The sequence below is a fragment of the Microtus pennsylvanicus genome, chromosome 15 (assembly GCF_037038515.1).
Source record: "Microtus pennsylvanicus isolate mMicPen1 chromosome 15, mMicPen1.hap1, whole genome shotgun sequence".
Classification (NCBI taxonomy): Eukaryota; Metazoa; Chordata; class Mammalia; order Rodentia; family Cricetidae; genus Microtus; species Microtus pennsylvanicus.
In genome coordinates this window covers 29,610,179-29,630,813 of record NC_134593.1, presented here as the reverse complement: position 1 = coordinate 29,630,813, position 20,635 = coordinate 29,610,179, and the positions used below count along the sequence as shown (strand labels likewise).

At 48.4% G+C, this 20,635-nt stretch overlaps 1 protein-coding gene across 4 annotated transcripts in view; it reads left to right on the top strand.

Moving 5' to 3' along the window:
• The window catches only part of Slc39a14 (solute carrier family 39 member 14), a 46,219-nt gene extending 26,361 nt beyond the window's left edge, over nt 1-19,858 (top strand). For 3 of the 4 annotated variants that reach the window (XM_075949018.1, XM_075949021.1, XM_075949019.1), the window contains exons 3-10: nt 4,842-5,120; nt 6,573-6,759; nt 9,314-9,483; nt 12,436-12,555; nt 13,051-13,239; nt 13,351-13,558; nt 14,480-14,664; nt 16,693-19,858. In XM_075949018.1, coding sequence (XP_075805133.1) covers nt 4,857-5,120; nt 6,573-6,759; nt 9,314-9,483; nt 12,436-12,555; nt 13,051-13,239; nt 13,351-13,558; nt 14,480-14,664; nt 16,693-16,839 — 1,470 coding nt within the window. In that variant the 5' untranslated portion in view covers nt 4,842-4,856 and the 3' untranslated portion in view covers nt 16,840-19,858. Of the gene's footprint in view, nt 1-4,841; nt 5,121-6,572; nt 6,760-7,302; nt 7,473-9,313; nt 9,484-12,435; nt 12,556-13,050; nt 13,240-13,350; nt 13,559-14,479; nt 14,665-16,692 lie in introns of all 4 variants that reach the window. The other variant, XM_075949020.1, reaches the window with a different exon arrangement.
• Nucleotides 19,859-20,635: the final 777 nt, after the last annotated feature.

Genomic DNA, 20,635 nt, shown 5'->3' with positions numbered 1-20,635 from the left:
AGCCACCATGCCTGGCTAATTTCAAAGTCTTTTATAAACATTTTCCGCCTAAGAATAACTTAACAGTTAAGAAAGGGCAAACAGAAAGATACCCAGATCTCTGGAGCAGAAAGCGCCCTTCATGCGTACTGAACGGCCAGGGCCACTTGAGTCTGTAGGGCCCTCAGTAGTTCCTAGAATTCTGGACAAGGACTCCTAACTGCCCCGGTTGTACTGAGGCTCCCTTACTCTTGGTGAGATGAGCTCGAGGGCTGGACCAGGTGACAGAACTCTGCTCACTGGGTCTTCCTACCTGCAGGTACTGGCTTGCACCCCAGAGCCCTGGCAGTCTTGCCTGCAAAGCCCAAAGCAGTGCTTTCTAGAGAGGGAAGCAGCCATGCCAGCAGCGGGCGAGGGAAGAGCTTTCTGGGAGAAATACGGGCTTGGGTCCTGGCACAGCCGGGCATTGCAGGCTGCCCTCAAAGCCATAGGAAGGGATCAAGGGGCCACTAGGACACGAGAAAACCAATCCATCATAAATGCCAGCCTCTGCCTGAATGCCCATCCGGGTGGAGCTGCCAAAGTAACATCACCCTGTGGCGCCCACTGTTGAAGGGCGTCTGTTTCCTTCTTAGTGTTTTAAGTCGCTGAAGGGAAACTTGAGAAAGGTGTTTGAGGTAGGAACAGTGCTCTAGGACTCTGCAGCGGGAGTCCTGTGAGACAGCCTGGCCTCGATAGCACCCTTGGCTGTCCCCAGCCTGGATCTAGGGTCCCCAGTGGGGCTGACAGAAATTGGCAGATCTCGGTGTGGAGGCCTGCAGAGTTAGTTCCCTGGTTCTCCATGGCATCCTGGGCATGCACTGTCTTCATGCCGAGCCCACACTGGATGCCAGGGTTTGGATGTCATTCAGGCCTGACTTCAGTTCATGAAAAATTCAGTTCCTGACTTTGCTGCCTCCGGATCTCATTTGCTAGCCTCCAGATCCCAGCTTCCTTATCTGCTCCCTAGGGATGGATACCTTTCCCAGCGTCTTTGAAGGGAGCGGCTTGGAAAAGGCTAACTGCTCGCCAGCTCTCCTTACCAGCTCTGCTTCGACCCCCGCCCCTCACACCCAGCCCTCATGCTGACAGCGAAGAGAATAAAGAGCTCACAGCTAGCTGACTGGATGGGCAACCTCCCGTCCTCCCTCCATTTTTCTTTGTTGAGAGAGGGGCTCTTATAGCCCAGGCTGGCCTTGAGCTCACTGTGTAACTGAGGCTGGCCTTAACTCCTGGTCCTCCTACCGGGTCTCCCAAATCCTGGGAGTAGGGGCATGTGCCACCCTGTAGACAAAGCCCTTCTTTTGAACAGTGGATTTTAGTCTCATTTTAGTCTAAGATCCACTCCTCAAAGCATAGATTCACCTGGTTGTCAGTGAATCCAGAGAACTGAGTTGCAGGCTGCCTTTTGTGCCCTTGTCTGGTCCTTCCAGATGTATGGCAAAAAGGATAGTCCACCGAAGAGCAACCCTCAAAAATTTCTTATTTATTTTGTTACTTATTTCAGACAGGGTCTTACTTTATAGCCCAGGCTGACCTGGAACTTGCTGTTATAGCGTAGGCTGGCCTTGAGGTCAGAGAAATCTCCTGACTGAAGAATGATTTTTTGTTTTTGTTTTTGGTCCCCAGCTTTTATGTCCCATCTGTGGGATCTAAAGCCAGAGTCCCTTAGGTGTGTTGAAGCTTGTGTGGCTGACAGGATGCCAGAGTTGTGGGTCTTAGTTGAATGTAAACTCGATTGGTTACAGGGTCCCGTGACAGTTTCATTGACAGGTTCGTGTCTGAGATAAAAGTAGAAGTTGGGAGAGCAATCTTGTCTTTGAATGATTATAGCCAGAGTTTTGTTTTCTACCTGGTTAGTTTTTGTCTTTTTTTTTCTTTCGTTCTCATTCTTCTTCTCTTTCTCTCATTTTTGAGGCAGGGTCTCACTATTTGTGCCAGCTGTCCTGGAACTCAGGATGTAGACCAGGCTGACCTCAAACTCACAGAGATCCATTTACCTCCGCCTGCCTCCCAAGGGATTAAGGCATGCGCAGCCACACCCGGCCTCTTTTCCAATGTTAGGGATTACATCCAGGGCCTTGTTCATATGAGGCCCATATTCTGCGGCTGAGCTATAGTGCCAAGCCTTTTTTTAGGGGTTGCCCCTTCTCCTTTTCCTTTTGCGTCACTATATAATATAGGTCAGTCTGAACTGGTAGAGCCAGATTTTGATATCTCAGTTCAGGTAGTTAGTGGCTAATAAAACACCTCACCATCACTTTGGTCCGTAAATTTTGGCGGTCATCCAGTGAGGTGGGTCCCGCCTTGACAGATGAGAAAAGGGAGGTAGTTGAGGCCAAGTGACTTGCTCAGTGCCTTTTCTCTTGTAGGCAACAGTGTGGAAATTCAAGCTGTGGCCCTGGTAATCTGCCCTGGATCGTTCTATGATGTTTCCGGTTAAGGGCTAACACACCATCACATTGTGTGTAATCAGCAAGGTCAGGGTTCAGGCAGTCCTGGTTCTTAGCCATCTCTGCTCCTTTGGACAGAGGTGGAGCAGCTTGTGAAACAGCTGCTGCCGGATCCCCTCCCCAGGACGGAGATCATCCCAGTGATAGCATTCTACTGGGCTGGCATCGCCAGTGTTTGCTGATGTCACCAATTAAGTTAGAACTGTACTAAGGGAAGTAAGTGATTAACAGGAAAATTATAACCAGCTCTCATTTGCCCTTTTTCCTTCTCAGTTTTTTTTAACTGTATGAAATAATTCTGCTTTAAAATTTGTTATTATAGCCAGACTGTGGTGGCATACACCTTTAGTCCCAGCACTCAGGAAGGAGGCAGAGGCAGGTGGATCTCTGAGTTTTAAGTGATATATATTTATTTTTATTTTACATGCATTTGTGTTTTGCCCAAATGTGTGTCTGTGTGAGAGTGTCAGATCCCCTGGACTCAGAGATATAGACAGTGGTGAGCTGCCATGTGGGTGCTGGGGTTTGAACCAGGGTCCTCTGGAAGAGTAGCCAGTGCTCTTAACCTCTGAGCCATCTCTCCAGCTTCATGTTATTTATATTTAATGTATACAAATGTTTGCTTGCTTGTACATTAAGTGTACTGAGTGTAAGCCCATGGAAACCAGAAGAGGGCACCAGACTGAAGCTGCCCTGTGGTGCTGAGGGCTGACCCCTGATCCTCTGCAAGATCAGCAAATGCTCTTAACCACTAGGCCATCTATCCAACACCTAACTTTTTGTTGTTATTATTTTTAAAATTGCATTGATTAAAGTAAATTCTGTAAGTCTGGATAAGGTCTGAAATATGTAAATTCTAGAAATAAGATAAATTCTGTGATTTAGTCCCTCGAACATGAGGTCTTTATGTTGAATTTTGCAGTTCTGAACATAGAACCAGGGCTTTTCTTGCACCTTAGGGAAACTTTTCTGCGCTGTTAATAAAAGTTTCACTGTGTAGCCCAGACTTGTGATTTGCCTGCCTTGGCCTCTTGAGAGCTGGGATTGTAAGTCCGTGCTGCCACACCCAGGTTGAGCTTTTAAATATATATTCTCAATATTATACAGAGGTTGTAAGCATTTCTTTTATTTCCTTTGTTCTAGGTTTTTTGTTTTTTGAGACAGGCTTTCTCTGTGTAGTCCTGACTGTCCTGGAGTTCAGTTTGTTGAGCAGGCTGGCCTCAAACTCATAGAAATCCACCTGCCTCTGTCTCCCGAGTACTGGGATTAAAGTCCTGTGCCACCACTCCTGGCTGTTTTTCTTCTTCTTCTTTTTTTTAAATTCTCTTGTTTTTGTTTGTTTTTAGATTTTATTTATTATGTATACAACATTCTGCCTCCGTGTATGCCCGCATGCCAGAAGAGGACTCCAGATCTCATTACAGATGACTGAGAGCCACCATGTGGTTGCTGGGAATTGAACTCAGAACCTCTGGAAGAGCAGCCAGTGCTCTTAACCACTGAGCCATCTCTCCAGCCCCCTGTTTTTCTTCTTTTTAAAACTTTTTTTAGCGGCTGGAGAGCCAGCTCAATGGTTAAGAGCACTGGCTTCTCTTGCAAAGGACCCAGCACCGACATGGGCCTCACAGCTGTCCATGACTTCAATTCCAGGGGATTTGATACCCTTCCTCTGGTCTCTGGGGCACCTAGGTATGCACATGGTGCATAGACATAGATGTTGCCAAAATACCCAAATACACAAAACAATAAATTTTTATTAGCACATTATTTTATTATCATAATGAAACCGGCTACTGTATGTAATTATACACAGTAATGGGTTTCATTAAGACATTTTTATGTATGTATATAATGATTCTGACTGTAGTCACTCTCCAGTACTCTCTCTGTCTCATTCCTGCTGAATCCCTTTCTCTTCCCAACTGGACTCCTTTCTCCATTTGGGGTGTATGTGTGTTAGTTTTGACTTAGTGAGTTTTTTAGGGCTTATTGCAGGAGCATGGGCACCTGAAGAAAGCTCTCCACCGCAACGTCACCCTTTTCAGGAAACGGGTTCCCAAGCTCACTGTGTAGCTGAAACTGGCCTTGAACTCCTATCCTCCTGCCTCTTCCTCCTAGATGATGGGAGGCATGTTCCCAGTGCCCAGCATGTCCTTTTTCTTGTCACTTGCCCCTTCGAAAGAAGGACTTCTCCAAAGCCAGGGAGAGCACCTGGAGAGGGAGGCCACGTCACACTTCCATGTTCATCCTACTCAGAGTCTGAGGGGAAGGGACCCTTGTCCTTGGCACGTGGGTGAGGAGTTGAAAGTCACTTGAGTGTTACCGGGAGAGATAGAGACCTTGCCCTCACCTGGCTTTGTGTTCTTCTAGGTGTCCTTGGCCACCATGAAGCCCCTGCCCTGCACCCTCCCTAGCTGCCTCCTGTTGGTGCTGTTTGGCATATGGGGACCTGCCCCCCAGACTCAGGCCTCCTCTGAGACCGTGCCACCCCTCAGCGCCACCTCCTTCCTGGAAGATCTCATGAAGCGCTATGGGGAGAATGACAGCCTTACGCTGCCGCAGCTGAAGGCCTTGCTCAAAAACCTGGACGTGGGTGTGGACCGGGATAACGTTACTCGGCCCAAGGAAGGACACAGGAACCTGTCCACGGTAAGGCTCCTTTCTACAAGTAAGCTTTGTGGGGATCGACACTTCTGTATGTCCAGTGAGGGAGGCCACCTCCTCTGCCTGCGTGTGGGTGTGCAGCTGCACCCGGGCCACTGCTCACAGACCCTGACCCCCAGGACAGCACATCCAGCGGAGTTTATGGTTCCCCACCACACCAAATGCACCTCAATCCCTTCCGATGCAGGAGGAATTGTTTTCATGAAAACATCCTGGGATGGGGACTGAGACTCTAGACGCAGGCTCTTGCTGGTCTCGTCTGTAGTCTCAGCTAAAACCCGGGGCTTTTAGCTCTTGGTTCTGTGTTCTTCCATATTATCACAGCTACTCAGACAGAATCTGGGGCTATTTGTGGCGACCCACTAGGGATCAGCCAGCAAAGTCCTTATATTCTGCTTTGTGGCCCAGACAGAGCATTGGGAAGTAAGAAGCACAAGTCACAGTCAGGGGGCTCCATGGTTAAGAGCCCCGGCTGCTCCTGCAGGGGACCCATATACCACGGTTGACTTGAGAAGCTCAGCTAGCCGGAATGAAAACAAAGTGCCACATTTTTGTGGACGGCGCTGTAATTATGGGGTTTGTCTGTGAGACAGAAGCGAAGGTGCCAGAACAGTTGAGGGCTTGTGCATATGAGGTATGCCGAAGCCACACCTAGAAGGATGAATAGGCTGGGATTTGAAAGGGGAAAGTGGACGGGGTACTGTGCAGCCTGCATGCAGAGTTGCTCGAGCGTGACAAGTGTCAGCATCCCTGGGGAGGCCGAGTGTTCCACATGGGCTTTAGGGTCTGCAGCAATATTCTGGGGTCAATAGAGTATAGCACTTAAACTTTATAGGTCTAAAAACCTATGTTGTCAGCGTTCCCAGAGGGCTGGCTCTCAGGGGTCTGCACACGTGCACAAAGAGAGGGGGTGGGGTGAGCCTCAAGTTCGTCTCCCAAGATTCCCCAAGGTCACGACGGGTGCCTATGATTGCCAACTATCACATGTCCATACTCCCAACAGAAGTTTCTAGAATCTGCAGTTTAGCAGAATAGTTCCTTGGGCTGTTGTGAAGGGCAGCCAGATTTGGTATTGGGTTTGCAGATAGATTCCTATTTGTCTGAAACCATGCCCTGGTCACATGATTGGAATCTTGTCCTCCACTGCCACCCCACCCCGGTAAGATTGACCTGGACCTTCCGGGTGTGGACTAGAGGGCACGCTGTGCCTGAATGACTCGCGAGCATCTCACTGAGCTGTTCAGGCTGGCTCACCTTCCCAAGTGTAGGATTTCCTTACTCATCTCACCCCGGAGATGAGTCTGCCAGAGTCGCTGCAGTTTGGCTGCGTCCATTTTCTCCTTGTTTCTCCAAGGTTTGAGTGCGGTGCCACTTAGCAGGCCAGCGCACGACTTGTAGCGTCTCCGAGCCCCTCCACCCACCGCTCCTCTGTTTCAGTGCTTTAGCTCCGGAGACCTCTTCGCCGCCCACAATTTCAGCGAGCACTCTCAGATCGGGATGAGTGAGTTTCAGGAGTTCTGCCCCACCATCCTCCAGCAGCTGGATTCCCGGGCTTGCACCTCCCCAAACCAGGAGACTGAGGAAAATGAGCAGTCAGAGGAGGGGAAGCCTAGCGCCATTGAAGGTAAGTGAGGAGCGGAAGAGGAATGGAGTGATGGTTGAGTTTGGTGATTGACATGCGCGCCAGACCCTGGGTGGGCTGACTGCAGGGCATTGGGCCGTGGCCAGCATGTGAAACTCTTTGTTTTCATTAAACCATAAGAGTGCCAACCTTTATGACCTCCTTGGCTACTTCATTATCCCCTCCTCCTAGTACCGCCCACCTTGCCAGAGTGGATTCACCCTGTCCGAGTCCTTGAGAGCCTTTCTAAAGTCCTATATAGGCACCAAGGGCTACCGGACCTAAAGTGTTATCATCATAAGTACACGTACTGTCTACGTCATGGTACTTACTCCTCCATGTTGGGTCTCCAGTCTCTTCCTCTAAAAGGCAAGCTGCCCTGACAGCCGCATTGAGATCATTTTTCTGAGACTGCCCTAGCAAGAGATGGGGTCACCAGATGTTTGCTGAGGGGCTGCTGGATCTCTGTGTGCCTATAAGGCTCTCAGCAGCGGAAGTGCCCGCCCTCGGTAATGGAGGCCCTCGTCTGTTCTTGTTCCTCCACAGTGTGGGGCTTTGGGTTCCTCAGTGTCTCACTGATTAACCTGGCCTCTCTCCTGGGAGTCCTGGTCCTGCCATGCACGGAGAAAGCGTTTTTCAGCCGTGTGCTCACTTACTTCATCGCCCTGTCCATTGGAACGCTGCTCTCTAACGCGCTCTTCCAGCTCATCCCAGAGGTGCAGTAGAACAGGCGCGCGCGCGTCCACTCCTCCTGGGCTGCCCCAGCCGAGCCTCCTCCGGCTGGCGTTCTCCCTCTGTACTCTAAATACCCAATAACTGCTCCCAAAAATGAATTTACTCTTCATATCAGGGGGTCCAATAACTACTCTCGTGCCTCTGTTCATTCAGGTTGGCCTCTGGCCTCTTCAGGTGACATCAGATGCAAGGTCCTTAACACGTGTGCCCCTTCTTGGGGATCTGTTTGGGCTGCATTCCAGAACCCTCACTTTCAGGAGTCCAAAGGACAGTTGCAGTTTGTGGGTGCGGTGTACAAGGCAGGCCCTGTATTCTAAGGGAAATCCAGGGGTCACGTGTGAACTCCAGGTGAATGGCTGTGAGGAACGAGATGAAAGGGAGGGAGGTTACAGTGGCTCCAGAGAACCGGCCCGGAAAGCCTGAGCCCGATTTGTAATTAAGGCCACTGTGGCAGCACTTGGGAATCTGAGGCAGGAGGATCACAGCTTTGGGGCAACTTAGCAAATATGTTGTTCCCACCAAGACGAAACAAACTGAAAAAAGCAAATGTAATACATAAAGAGAAGCTCGACCATTGGTACCTTGCATCTTGATCTTTCCCTGACAGGTCTGGCTTGCTGGTAACTCACCCCACTGTTTTGAGATGTTCAGTAATTCTGTTTTTCAATTGTCATCACTGAGGAGCTACAAAAATAAGGCCCAAGTTGACAGCCCACCCACCTTTTCAGCCCAGTCGTGTGCTACTGTTTGAGAAACAGTATGTTTTTAGCTGCCTGGTTCGTGGGAAAGCTTTCATAGAAACTCATGCCATTGGCTAGCCCACCCTCCTCAACCAAGAGCCTGACCCAGGGAAGCCTCCACCTGAGATGCCCTGCTCCATCTGCTTCCTCCTTCATCACGAGGGAAGAACTGAGCAGGTCAGCTCCCTTAACGGTTTCAAAAGTCCACGTGGATCTAGAAAGTTCTTCCCAAGGGAGACCTCATCTTGGGCTATTTTTTCAGCTCCATTCATTGAATTTACTAATTGTTTTTTAAGGATTTGAAATGAACTGTTTCATTGCCTGTTTGGCTGGCTCTCCTGCCATTGTCCGTGTCCCGCCATTCGGGTTACCATGAGGGTTGCCATCCTGGTACGGTTTTGTGCCAGTCCTTCCTGAGGGCTGTGCTCACAACCCGGAGTGTGTCGTCTTGGAAAATGCATTTGAAATAAATTTCTAGGAGGGGTTGGTCTTGGAACTCTGCTTTCTACACCGAGTATCTCCCAAAGCAAACAGAAACAAACACAAGTGCTCAGGAACCAAATCTGATGGGCAGCAAGTCTTACCTGTTCTGCCCTGCACATGACTTCGTTATATCTTGCACAAACCAAACCATTCCTGGGTAGTGTCACGTGGGCCTCTGTGACATGGCTTAAATATGCAGGAGCAAAGCCAGTGACACCCCCAACATTTTCTTTCCATTTGCCTCTGTACTGTTAGAAGACCTTGAGCCCAGAGTCTGTGCTGGCCCTGAGCACAGGGTGGTGTGTGATTCTGCCGTTTTCCGATCACACCAGCTGATGGGTATGACCCAGGCCACATCGGGAGCAGGGGCAGTAGTCACAGGGTTCCAAGGCCACCTCAGATTCCTCCTCATACCCTCCTGCATTGATTAAAGGAAATTGCATCGGACTCGAATCTCTAACAAGTTTCCCGTTTCTCTCTCCCTCCCTACTTGTCTCTGGTTTTTCTTTTTGGGTCCCTTCGTTAATACCCACACTCTCCTCTCCACCTCCTTTCCCTAATGGTGGTTGCCTTGCTCCCTGTCTTGGGTGGGCGGGCAGTATGGGGGTACGGTATCCTCTGCGTTACCGTCATCTCCCTCTGCTCCCTCATGGGGGCCAGCGTGGTGCCCTTCATGAAGAAGACTTTTTACAAGAGGCTGCTGCTCTACTTCATAGCCTTGGCGATTGGAACCCTCTACTCCAACGCCCTCTTCCAGCTCATCCCCGAGGTATGGCAAGCTGCAGCTCTCGTCCCAAAGCATCCCCTGTCTGCTAGGGGACAGTAGGCACAGGGGAGGCCCCTCTGCTTACACGGAAGGCTTAGGGACTAGCCCCCAAGGTCCTTTCTGTTTGGAAAGGAAAGCTGGGGCCAAGGCAGGCCTAGGAGAGCTTGAAGAACTAGGTTGAAATATCATCCTTCCTTGTCTCCGGATCCTACACCAGGGACTAGCCACTCTCCTCTCTGTTCTCTGTATATAATGGCAAACAGAAGGATTGGCCTCAAAAGCAGGAGTGCCTCCAAAGTGCTGGGACTGAGTGCAAAGCCAGTGCCACTTGGGACTGGAGAAATAGCTCAGTGGTTAAGACCTGGCTCTAGTCTGATTCTCGGCACCCACACGGAGCTTACAAACTAACTCCAGTTCCAGAGGGTTCAATGACCTCTTCTGGCCTCTGCAGGCCCCGGGCACACTTGTGGTACACATATGTTCATGTAGACAAAACACTCATACACATAACATATATATATATATATATATTTTTTTTTTTTAAAGAAAAGCAAGGTAGTGTAGCTCTGACTCTCAGTGTGGGTCTTTGGTTCAAGAAACATAAAAACAACAGAATCCACAGGTCTCAGCAAAAACTTTGGTAGGGAGTTTGAGACCAGAAGAAACTCAGCGGAAACAGAATGTCTATGACACCTTCATGTGGGTGATCTTCCACAGAAGAGAAGGGTGTCAGTGTTTTGAAGCCTGGGAGACATTGAGCTTCGGAGACATTCCATCTGATTTAGTAGACCTGCTGATTATATAATAAGCACAAGGCATCTCACTGTAGGTGGTCTGACAGGCCTGAGCAAAGGCAAGAGACGATTTCACATGCTTCTGGAACACTGTTTTCCACAGCATTGCTTTGTGTTCCTAGTGGAGCAGCCGTGATATCTGCCATAGCTAGTCATGTTTTACCCACAGAGCCTGACCTGACAAGAGGCTCCCCCCCCCCCCCCCCCCCGTACTTCTTCTCCGGGAGAGCTCACCTGAATGCAGAGCTTTTGGTGTTTGCCCTCCAGGTCTCTTAGATGGTGCTAGAGGGTTGGGACTGAGTGAGGGGCTTTAAACACCCAAAGGAAAAGGGCTTGCCTTTGGAGTTCCCCATCAGGAGGAGCAGCGTCTGTCTGTGTCCTGTTCCAGAAAGAGCTGGAGGGTTTTTCATTTTTTAATTAATTAGTTTTTGTTTTCTGTTTTTTTTTTTTTTTTTGAGACAGGGTTTCTTTGAGTAGCCCTGGCTGTTCTGTAACTCACTCTGTAGACCAGGCTGGCCTCAAACTCAGAGACCTGCCAACCTCTGCCTCCCAAATGGTGGGACTAAGGGTGTGCGCCACCACCATTCAGCTGGAGTTTTTTCCTCACTCCATGGTCTCAGATGTCCTGTCTTCCTGTCTTCCTGCTGCAACCTCCTGAGTGCTGGGAACGATGTTTTTACTGAGACTGTTCTCGGTTAGAGAAGAGACAAACAGGCCACTGCACGCTTGGCACCATAAACCAGGAACCGGGCTTAGGGCAGGTCTCTGGCTACTCCTGTCTTCTGTGTCAACGGATTCTTTGCCCCCTTCCTTATTTAATAAGTGAAGTTTCCAGCAGGAACTCAAAGAAACATACCCTCCACTTCATTCTTTTGAAAAACTATTTTTACTGTGTTTGAAAGAGATGGAATCTTTGTTGGGCAGGCTAGCCTCAAATTCCTTGGCTCAGGGGATCCTCCCACCTCATCCTCCTGAACTGCAGAGACAGCAGGCATGTGTGAGCTTTACACCACCCCAAGATGGATGCCTGCCTGCACGGGTGTAGCTGCTTTTTTTTTTTTTTTTTTGATTTGTGGTCCTCTCAAGGCTCTGTGGTCAGGAAAATGCTACAATTCTTGCTGTGGAACCGAAATGGATTTCCTTTTTTAGCAATCATAGCTAAACCACTTCCCGTTGTATTTATGGGCAGATCAACCAGGGACATTGGATGAGGCAAAAAAAAATAAATGCAAGTGGCCTTTCTTTAAATGTGGAGTTTGATGACTGAGTACTTGTGTGTACTGCTAGAAATTAAGGCAGTGTCCTCATTAAAAGAGAAAAGCAGCCTCCAGTTCCCAGCGCTGGGGCAGTAGGGCAGGCTGGTGTCTGAGTCTGGGACTGCTTGGTCTACGTAGTGACACCTAGTCAAAAAAAAGAAGGAAGGAAGGAAAGTCAAGTTGGGCTGATGGCGCATGTCTATAATCCTGTACCTAGGAGTCTGAGGTAGGAGATGGCTGTGAGTTTGAGGCTAGCCTAGGCTATGGAATGAGATCCCATCTCAAAAGAGACCAAAACAACAAGAGAAACAAAGTAGAAAGTCACCTGCAGTGTCTTTTCTCCAGCTCAAGGCTGTAGAGATAGCTCAGCAGCTAAGAGTGCTTGCTGCTCTTTCAGAGGACCAGAATTTGGTTCCAGCATACACATGGCTCACAGCTGCCTACAACTCCAGGCTCAGGTGACCTGATGCCCTCTTCTGGCCTATTCGGGCACCCACATGTACATTTGTAAACACATACAAATACACACACACATATAATGTATATATCATATGGATGTATATGGTTTATATCATGTGTATATGATAACATAGGATTTATGTCATACATACACACAAACACACATATATATATATGGGCTAGGGATGTAACTCAGTGGTAGAGTGTTAGACCTTAGCATGCATAAGGTCCTGGTTCCAAGCCTGTCTTTTGTTATCAGAAGAGAATACCCAACCCATCCAGCTAGTGCTGGCAGATCCGGGGAAGGTCAAGGTTAGGTTTTTGCTGGCGAGACAGCAGAGATCCCTAGGCTGCCTCTTTCCTAGAGTGGGGAGCTCGGTAAGCAGGTAACGGGGAGTGATGCAAACTTGTTTCCTTAGACTCACTCTCTTTTCCTGGGCCCACAGGCGTTTGGTTTCAACCCTCAGGACAATTATGTCTCCAAGTCTGCGGTGGTGTTTGGGGGCTTCTACCTTTTCTTTTTTACAGAGAAGATCCTGAAGATGCTCCTGAAGCAGAAAAATGAGGTGAGGCCCAGGGAGTAGTGATGGAATGTTCTAGGGGGAAACTCTAAATTCAGAAAACACTGACATGGGTCAGCAGGGTGTCGCAGTGTATAAAGGCACTACAGGGTAAGCCCGGCAGTCTCTCTGTGGAAGCCAGTATAGAGGCTTGGTAACATACATCCAGGAACAGCACTGACTAGTGTAACTCCAATAAGAGGCCTCCGGTGCCTGGCATGGGGTCACTGCCTGTTAGCGTTGAATGCAAGTGGTCATCCTGAAGGAGGAATCTAAGTACTGAAAGTAGTGGTCACTTCACTGGATTGAGTTGCGTCGGGACACTACTTCTTTGTCTAATAGGAAGTCCTTGTCGTTTTTCCGTATTTCCATGTGTGGCCTGCTCAGTTTCCTTGGGATGTAGGACTGAGATCTTCCCCGGCCTTAGCTTGCTTCTTCTGAATGGGTGCTGTGTTGGGCTGGAGGTTTGCTCAGTGACACCGATCCCTTTCCGTTCTCTAGCACCATCACGGACACAACCATTTTACCTCTGAGACTCTGCCTTCCAAGAAGGACCAGGAGGAGGGTGTGATGGAGAAGCTGCAGAATGGGGACCTGGACCACATGATTCCTCAGCATTGCAACAGTGAGCTGGACGGCAAGGCGCCTGGCACGGACGAGAAGGTCATCGTAAGCTCCATGTCTGTGCAGGTCAGTAGCGCCCAGCCCCTCGGGCAGTCTCTAGGAAGCCACAGCCTTGATGAGTCAGGCTCACCGGAGTCACCTGTCATCTCAAGTCCACTGGGATATGCTTTCTCATAGGACCTGCAGGCATCTCAGAGTGCTTGCTACTGGCTCAAGGGGGTCCGATACTCTGATATTGGTACCCTGGCTTGGATGATCACCCTGAGCGACGGTCTCCACAATTTCATCGATGGCCTGGCTATTGGTGCCTCCTTCACCGTGTCTGTTTTCCAAGGCATCAGCACGTCGGTGGCCATTCTTTGTGAGGAATTCCCACACGAGCTGGGTGAGCGCACACTCCCTATCCCTCTGGGTCAGCTGTCTCCATTTTTGTCTTGTCTGCGACATCCTTCATGTGTCCTGTCCCTTGTTGTCTCTTCTTTCACCTCAGCTGTGTTTCGTCTGACTTCCAAAATAAAACGGCTGCGTACAATACAGCTTAGAATGGGGAAGACTTTCTTTCGCAGGAAGATTTTTATTCCATGAGCCCCATATATTGTGGCTCAGTTTTCTCACCTGTGTAGTGTAGTAGCTGCTCCTGCCTTTTAGAGTCATCTAGGATATCATAAGCAAACCAATGCGGGACTTTACCAGGTGCTATACACCTTTCTGGATACTCAGTGAAGATGATCAATCATATTGTATGTCCTCGTCCTCCTGCAGAAGCTGGGAGTCTGTTAAAGTGTGGCAGGTGAATGAAATAGAAAAACCAGAGCGTAAGGATGTGTTAGTTTTACCAAGGAAGACCTACAAGCCGGACTCAAGACTCAGCGATACCTCAGGGTCCTAACTTGGGCATTTACTGGCTTGTGACTAACTTCTCCCTCTCTCGGTCTTGTTTCCTGAGTGTACCACCCCTTAGGAGAAAGGGAGCTATTTTTATTTCATGCTCCCTCAGTCAAAAAAGAAACGAGGCCATTGCTAGTTGGCCATCTACTTTTAAAATCCCGTGGGTTATTTCCAGCCTCTATGTGGGGAGCAATGAGGCCGCTACTGGTTATTTATGTACTTTCCAAACTTTATGAATTATTTCCAGTCCCCGTGCTGGGAGGCCACAGCCAGGGTTGGAAGAGAAGGTGCCTTCATCCCAGGACCATCTTTGAGTCTGTGATTTTTAACCCACACTTCATCCATAGTTGAAGCAGTCTCATCCAGTGGTGTTCCGTGTCCTGACTCAACCCCCTTCCTATGCCCATCCCTGTTGTAGGAGACTTTGTTATCCTGCTCAATGCTGGCATGAGCATCCAGCAGGCTCTCTTCTTCAACTTCCTTTCTGCTTGCTGCTGCTACGTGGGTCTGGCCTTTGGCATCCTGGCTGGAAGTCACTTCTCTGCCAACTGGATTTTTGCACTGGCTGGAGGAATGTTCTTGTACATTGCTCTTGCGGATATGGTAAGTGTGCCGTGTGGTTTATGATTGACTCTTGAATAGGAGGGAAAGGGCACACATTAGAATTTTTTTTTTTTTTTAGTTCTTTTTACGTTGATTTTTGTATGGGTGCAAGTTCATTCTTGTGGAAAGCAGCTTGCGGGGGTTGGTTTTCTTTATGGGTTCCTGAGGTCGAACTCGGGTCCTCGGTCTCAGCAGTAAGTGCTCTTTCTTCACACTGAGCCATCTTGCCAGCCCATGATTTTTGTTCTTAATAACAGCTTTATTGAGGTCTCTTTCACCTGCCACACGATTCACTGATTTAAGATGTAACAGTTCGGGGCTGGAGAGACGACTCGGTATAAGAGCCCTGGCTGATCCCCAGCCTCCATATATAGTGACACAGAACCATCTGCAGCCACAGTTCCAGGGGATCCCACCTCTTCTGTCCCCCAAGGGCCCAAGCACCCTTGTGGCGCACAGACATACGTGCAAGGCAAAATACCTATACATATCAAGTAAATTTTGAAAACTCTAACATGATAGAATCAACATTTTCAAGGTAGCATTAGGGTTCTTTGTGTTTGCAACAAGAGTCTTTTTAGTCCAGACTGACCTGGAAGTCATTGCAGTCCTGCCTCAGCCACCCAGGTGCTGGGTGCACAGCTGTAAACCACCCCAGTGAGCCATTGTTTGCTTGTTTTGTTTTAGTTAACTTATTTTATTTATATGACGGCTCTATCCGCATGTATGCCATTATGTCAGAAGAGGGCATCAGATCCCACTAGAGATGCTTGTGAGCCACCGTGTGGTTGCTGGGACTTGAACTCAGGACCTCTGAAAGAACAGCCAGTGCTCTTCACCACTGAGCCATCTCTCCAGCCCACGTCATTGGATTTTAAAGGGAGAACTTCGGTCCCTCTCTTACCATGTCACTAAGGAAAATTGATTGTGCTCAGTCCAGGGTACTTATTTAAATTTGGTAGAAGAGGCATAATGTGTAGGCAAGAAAGAGTGAAAGAGAAAGAATTTACTTATAATCTGTAACAGGAGCGAGCGGGTTGCTTGTCATCCAGGTTAGCTTACACCTGAAATAATCACATAGAAATTGTATTAATTAAGTCACTGCCTGGCCCATTATGTCTAGCCTCTTATTGGCTAACGCTCACATCTTGATTTAACCCATTTCTAATAATCTGTATAACACCATGAGGTCGTGGCTTACCGGGAAACATTTCAGCATGTCTGTCCTGGCATCTCCATGGCGGCTCTCTGTCCCCTTCTTCCCAGCATTCTGTTCTGTCTACTCTGCCTACCTAAGTCTGCCCTATCAAAAGGCCAAAGCAGTTACTTTATTCAACCAATGAAAGCAACACATAGACAGAAGAACCTCCTACACCAATAATCTGTCACAAATAATAGTAAACTGTGGCTTTTTTTTTAAGTTAAAATTTTTTGACAGTTTCATACATGAGCACTATATTGGCATCGTTTGCCTCTTCTCGCTCCGGCTCCTCCTGTGTAGTTCTCTCCACCCTGCCCCCTCTCAAATTCATAGCCTCTTTTTTGCTAATTATTATTGAGACGTTATATATATGTAACACATATATATTATACACACACAAACACGTACAAACTGCTGCGTCCATTTAGTGGTGCTGTGTGTATTATGAGCATTTGATATCTGATTAGAGGGCTCATCCCTGGGGACGTCTGATTCTCCCTCTCTGAGTATCATTGTCCATAATTCTTCATCTATGGGGGCTTTGTGAGGTTTCCCCCATGTGTCAGCATGGGCTGACACAGCCGTTGGTGTTGGCATTGTTCGGGTCTTGTTTCTGGCAGCCACATTGTCAAGCTACAGGGAACGGCCAAAGGTAATGCCCCCAATGACTTAGCTTCCTCCAGAGAAGTCACCAGAACCTTAAACACCACCACCGGAAATTGGGGTGTGGGGGCGGGGTGGAGTCGAACCATAACTTGTTCCAGTCGGCGCCATTGGTAAGATGACAGCAGAAACCGTAACTCTCGCGTTTTTCTCTCCTTTGTCAGTTCCCGGAGATGAACGAGGTCTGCCAAGAGGACGAAAGGAAGAACAGCTTCTTGGTCCCCTTTGTCATCCAGAATCTTGGCCTCCTGACCGGCTTCTCCATCATGCTGGTCCTCACCATGTATTCAGGGCAGATTCAGATTGGGTAGGACCCTGCCGGTGGGGAGCCAGTGGCATTGCACATCGGACTCTGGGCCTTATGTCCCTGGCCTGAGGACTCAGCATCCATGAGGCATCATGGGTGAGGCAGTTCTTTACAAACTGGCACACACTGCCTGCCTGCATTCAGATGTCAGCTATTTCAAAACGTCCTGCCCTGGGACTCTCTAGGTAGTGCCTCAAACCGTCTCCCCGACCCTTTCCACAGATGATTCTGGAACTGAAATGCCTCGTGTAGGACACGCCTCTCTTCCTTCTGATCACCTTCGTCTGTCTCTTTCTCTTGGAGGAAGCACTGAGAGATGTTGAATCTTTTACAATGTAAAAACAAAGCCAAAAGTCATGGTGTGGTTAGAAAGATCAGGGTGGTTTCCAGCTCTGGAGCCCGTGATTCTGAATGTGTGTACCCTGGGCTTGAAGTCGGTCCATCTTGACATGGGTTCTCATGTTTTTACAGAGAAAGGACAGAAGATAGGAATCCCGTTTGTTCTCAGTCTGTGCAGTTAACTGTTCTCTGAAAGAGACTGGCATGCTGAGCAGACGAGGCAGGGGTTCACCTTGAGGGACAGGGAGAGCTGTCTCCTTGGTGCTCTCTGGTCCCCTCTAGGATGCTGCATGCTGATGTGTGCAGCGTCTGTGTCACAGAGTCAGCCAGGCAAGCCGCTGTGGATGCCCTCTGGAGTGGCACGAGGTCTGCACCAAACCCATTCATTTTGCCCTGATTTTCACACACACCCTCTTGGCTTCCTTTTCTAGATACTTTTTAGATGCCTCACTAGAAGCACATTTAAGGTGTTTGCATTAGAGGGGAAACTGCACATTTAATCTCCCCTGGTCTGCCAAGTAGAACCTGGCCCAGTATCGGGACGCAGTTGTTTATGCCTTATTGTGACAAAGGTAACCGGAAATGGAGTCCGTGCTGGCCAAACTTAGGACTTGCTAATTGCAGAAATAATAGTTGTATACCAAGGAACTCCGGACCTTGAGGTCAGACCTTCAGGTCAGGGCTGCAGACGTCCCTGCTGCCAGTGGGTTTTAAAGGGCACACTGTTTAGCTCCCACTTCCTCCCTGACCCCAGATTAATCCTGAATTGAATTGAGTGTACACTGCTTTCTTTTACCCCAGGAAAACGGATGGTTCTGCTTGTCATTTCACGCCACAGGCCAGCCTCAGACACTGTGGGGCCCTCTCCTCAGAACTCTGGCTTCCAGGGGAGCTAATCTCCAGGTTCACTAAGTGAATTAATTTATTATTATCATATTGATAACGTGGGTTCCTTAGCCACTTTGGGGAGCCACTTTCTCCCGGAGCCTTTCTTAGTGGTGCCCACCGTCAACAGCCCAGGGGCCATTGCTCACATGACTGACAGTACTGGTTCATTGCCAACGCCTGAGTCTTTCTGTTCTTACCGCAGGAAAACTGTCCATTAAAAACAGCGTGTATATATATATATGAACACATATGTGGAACATGTGTGTGTGAACATATGTATATATATGTTTCCTCTTCTTGGGGAAACATGCTTGAAGCCAGGAATCCTGACAACATAACTGGGAAACTTAGAGATTTGCTGGGCGTCTCTCCCACTCTTGAGAAGAGGCGAGAGGACGGGGAAGCTTCAGCAGTTAAGGTTCTAGATTAAATGTCAGGACCAAGTCCTGGTAGGATTAGGGTCCACTTTTACCAAAGAACCAATTCCTTCAATGTCATAATCTAATATTTTATGTTATTGTCGCCGTCATTGCTGTTGCTGTTTGAAGACGAGTCTCTGTCTTTTCTGTTTTATTTTTCCAACAACTGCTGTCCGGAGCCGACAGAAACTGACAAAGTCTAAGCCTGAGCAAGGTGTGGCGGCTCACACCCGTGATCTCAGCACTTAGGAGGCAAGTTTTACACCAACCCGGGCTTCATAGTGTATTGCAGGCCAGTCTGGGCTATGTAGTGAGATCTTGTGTCAGCAATACAAAAGGAAGATAAAAACATAAAACTTAATCCTATTTTATGTGTGGGCTGAGGGTGTGGCTCAGTAGCAGAACTTTTGCCTAGTGTGTGTGTGTGAGACACCCTGAATTTCATTCCCAGCACCACCACCCCACAAAAAGATTGAAAGATTCTGCTTTGCTTAGTTCATGTTTGTGTATTATAATTAAATTTTAGACTCCCCCCTAGATGTTGATATTCCTTGAGTACCCCTCACGCTGAAGGAGGACGGTGGCTTAGATTGTTCAGAAGAGCTTAAAAATAGAGCCTTACATGTAAGAGAAGGTGCTTGCCATGCAGTGTCACAGGAGCTCGAGAACTTTCTTGTGCAGACAGCTGACTTTAAAGGGAAATCCTGAGCCTCTTCAGAGCAGAAGGCCGCATCCCTCAGACTCAGGAGGGGCATGGTGGGGGTTTGCTCCAGGCCAGCTGATGATCAGTTGCTGTTGGCAACAGATTTGCCCGGCATTTCAAGTTGTGCCCACTGCACTTTTTTGACTTTCAAATGTTGAACTTGCTGTTTTAAGCATTTATGCATATTAGAAGTCCAAGGGGTGGCGAGTTGTTTAGCGGACTTTCCCCCACTGGCCTTATTGTTGCCCGTAGTTTTCCGCCTCCTGCTAAGGCTAGCAAGGAAAGTGTTTGTCACACCCTTAGAGGGCTCTGTCACCTCACACCTCATCCCTGACCATACCTTCTGTCGCCCAACCCTCCCCCCAATATTTAGTGTCTAGTGTCAGCGAGGGGAGTGTTCTTCAGTCACCGTTCACCCTGGGTTTAAGCAGCTTCTCTGTTTGGATCGCCTCGGATCCAGTTTTAATGAGCCCTCTTCCAAAGAGATGCAGATAAGCTGGGTGACTTTTGCAAAAAGAAAGGATTTTATTCGAAGTTCCATCACAGTGTTTTTTTTTTAAAAAAAATAACTCAGGTGTTATGAGAAGAATTAGAAAATAAAATAACTTATGTCATGTGGACTGTAAGTGTTTTATTTGTAAGATTCTATAAATAAAGCTATATTCTGTAAGAAATGGTGAAAGTCCCAAGTGTGGTCTTTGGCCTAAAGATCTGGGGTGTAATGAAAGATCTCTGACACAAGGTGGCGCCCTTGTGTTGCTGATTTACAAAGGGTTCTTTTGCCAGGTCTGGTTTACATTTTGGCTATGGGAATTTAGAAGGGACTTTGTATGTCATATGTTGCACTTATTTTAAAAGTTATTCACTGCCAGGTGGTGGTGATGGTGCACACCTTTAATCCCAGCACTCAGGAGGCAGAGGCAGGTGGATCTCTGTGTTCAAGGCCAGCCTGATCTACAGAGTGAGTTCCATGATAGCCAGGGCTGTTAGGTAAAGAAACACTGGAAACCCTCCCCTGCCAGTGTGTCCCCGCCCACCCCTCCCCCCAAAAAAAGATTCACTTTGGCCAAGTGTGTAGCTCAGGAACGAAGCACGTAGCTGTGGATGAGTCCTTGGGAAGAGGAAAGACTTTATAGAGTTTTGTCTAGAGCTCCACTTAATGTTGCTTTTTCTCTACCGTCATTGTGTGTATGTGTGTTTGAGTGAGCATGTTCATGCATTCCTGGGCGTGTGTGCTGGTGTTAGTTCTCTCCTACGGTGTGGTTTCTGGGGATTAAACTCTTCAGGCCTGATGACAAACAACCTTACCTACTGAGCCATCTTGACCCTTTTTAAAAAGCGAGGAGCTGTTTTTCTTGATAATTACTCTGTGTAGGTCAGGAGGCGGTGTTTAAATGCCACACTGCTCGGGTTTAGGATGAGACACCTCCGGGGGACTCGTATGCGGATGG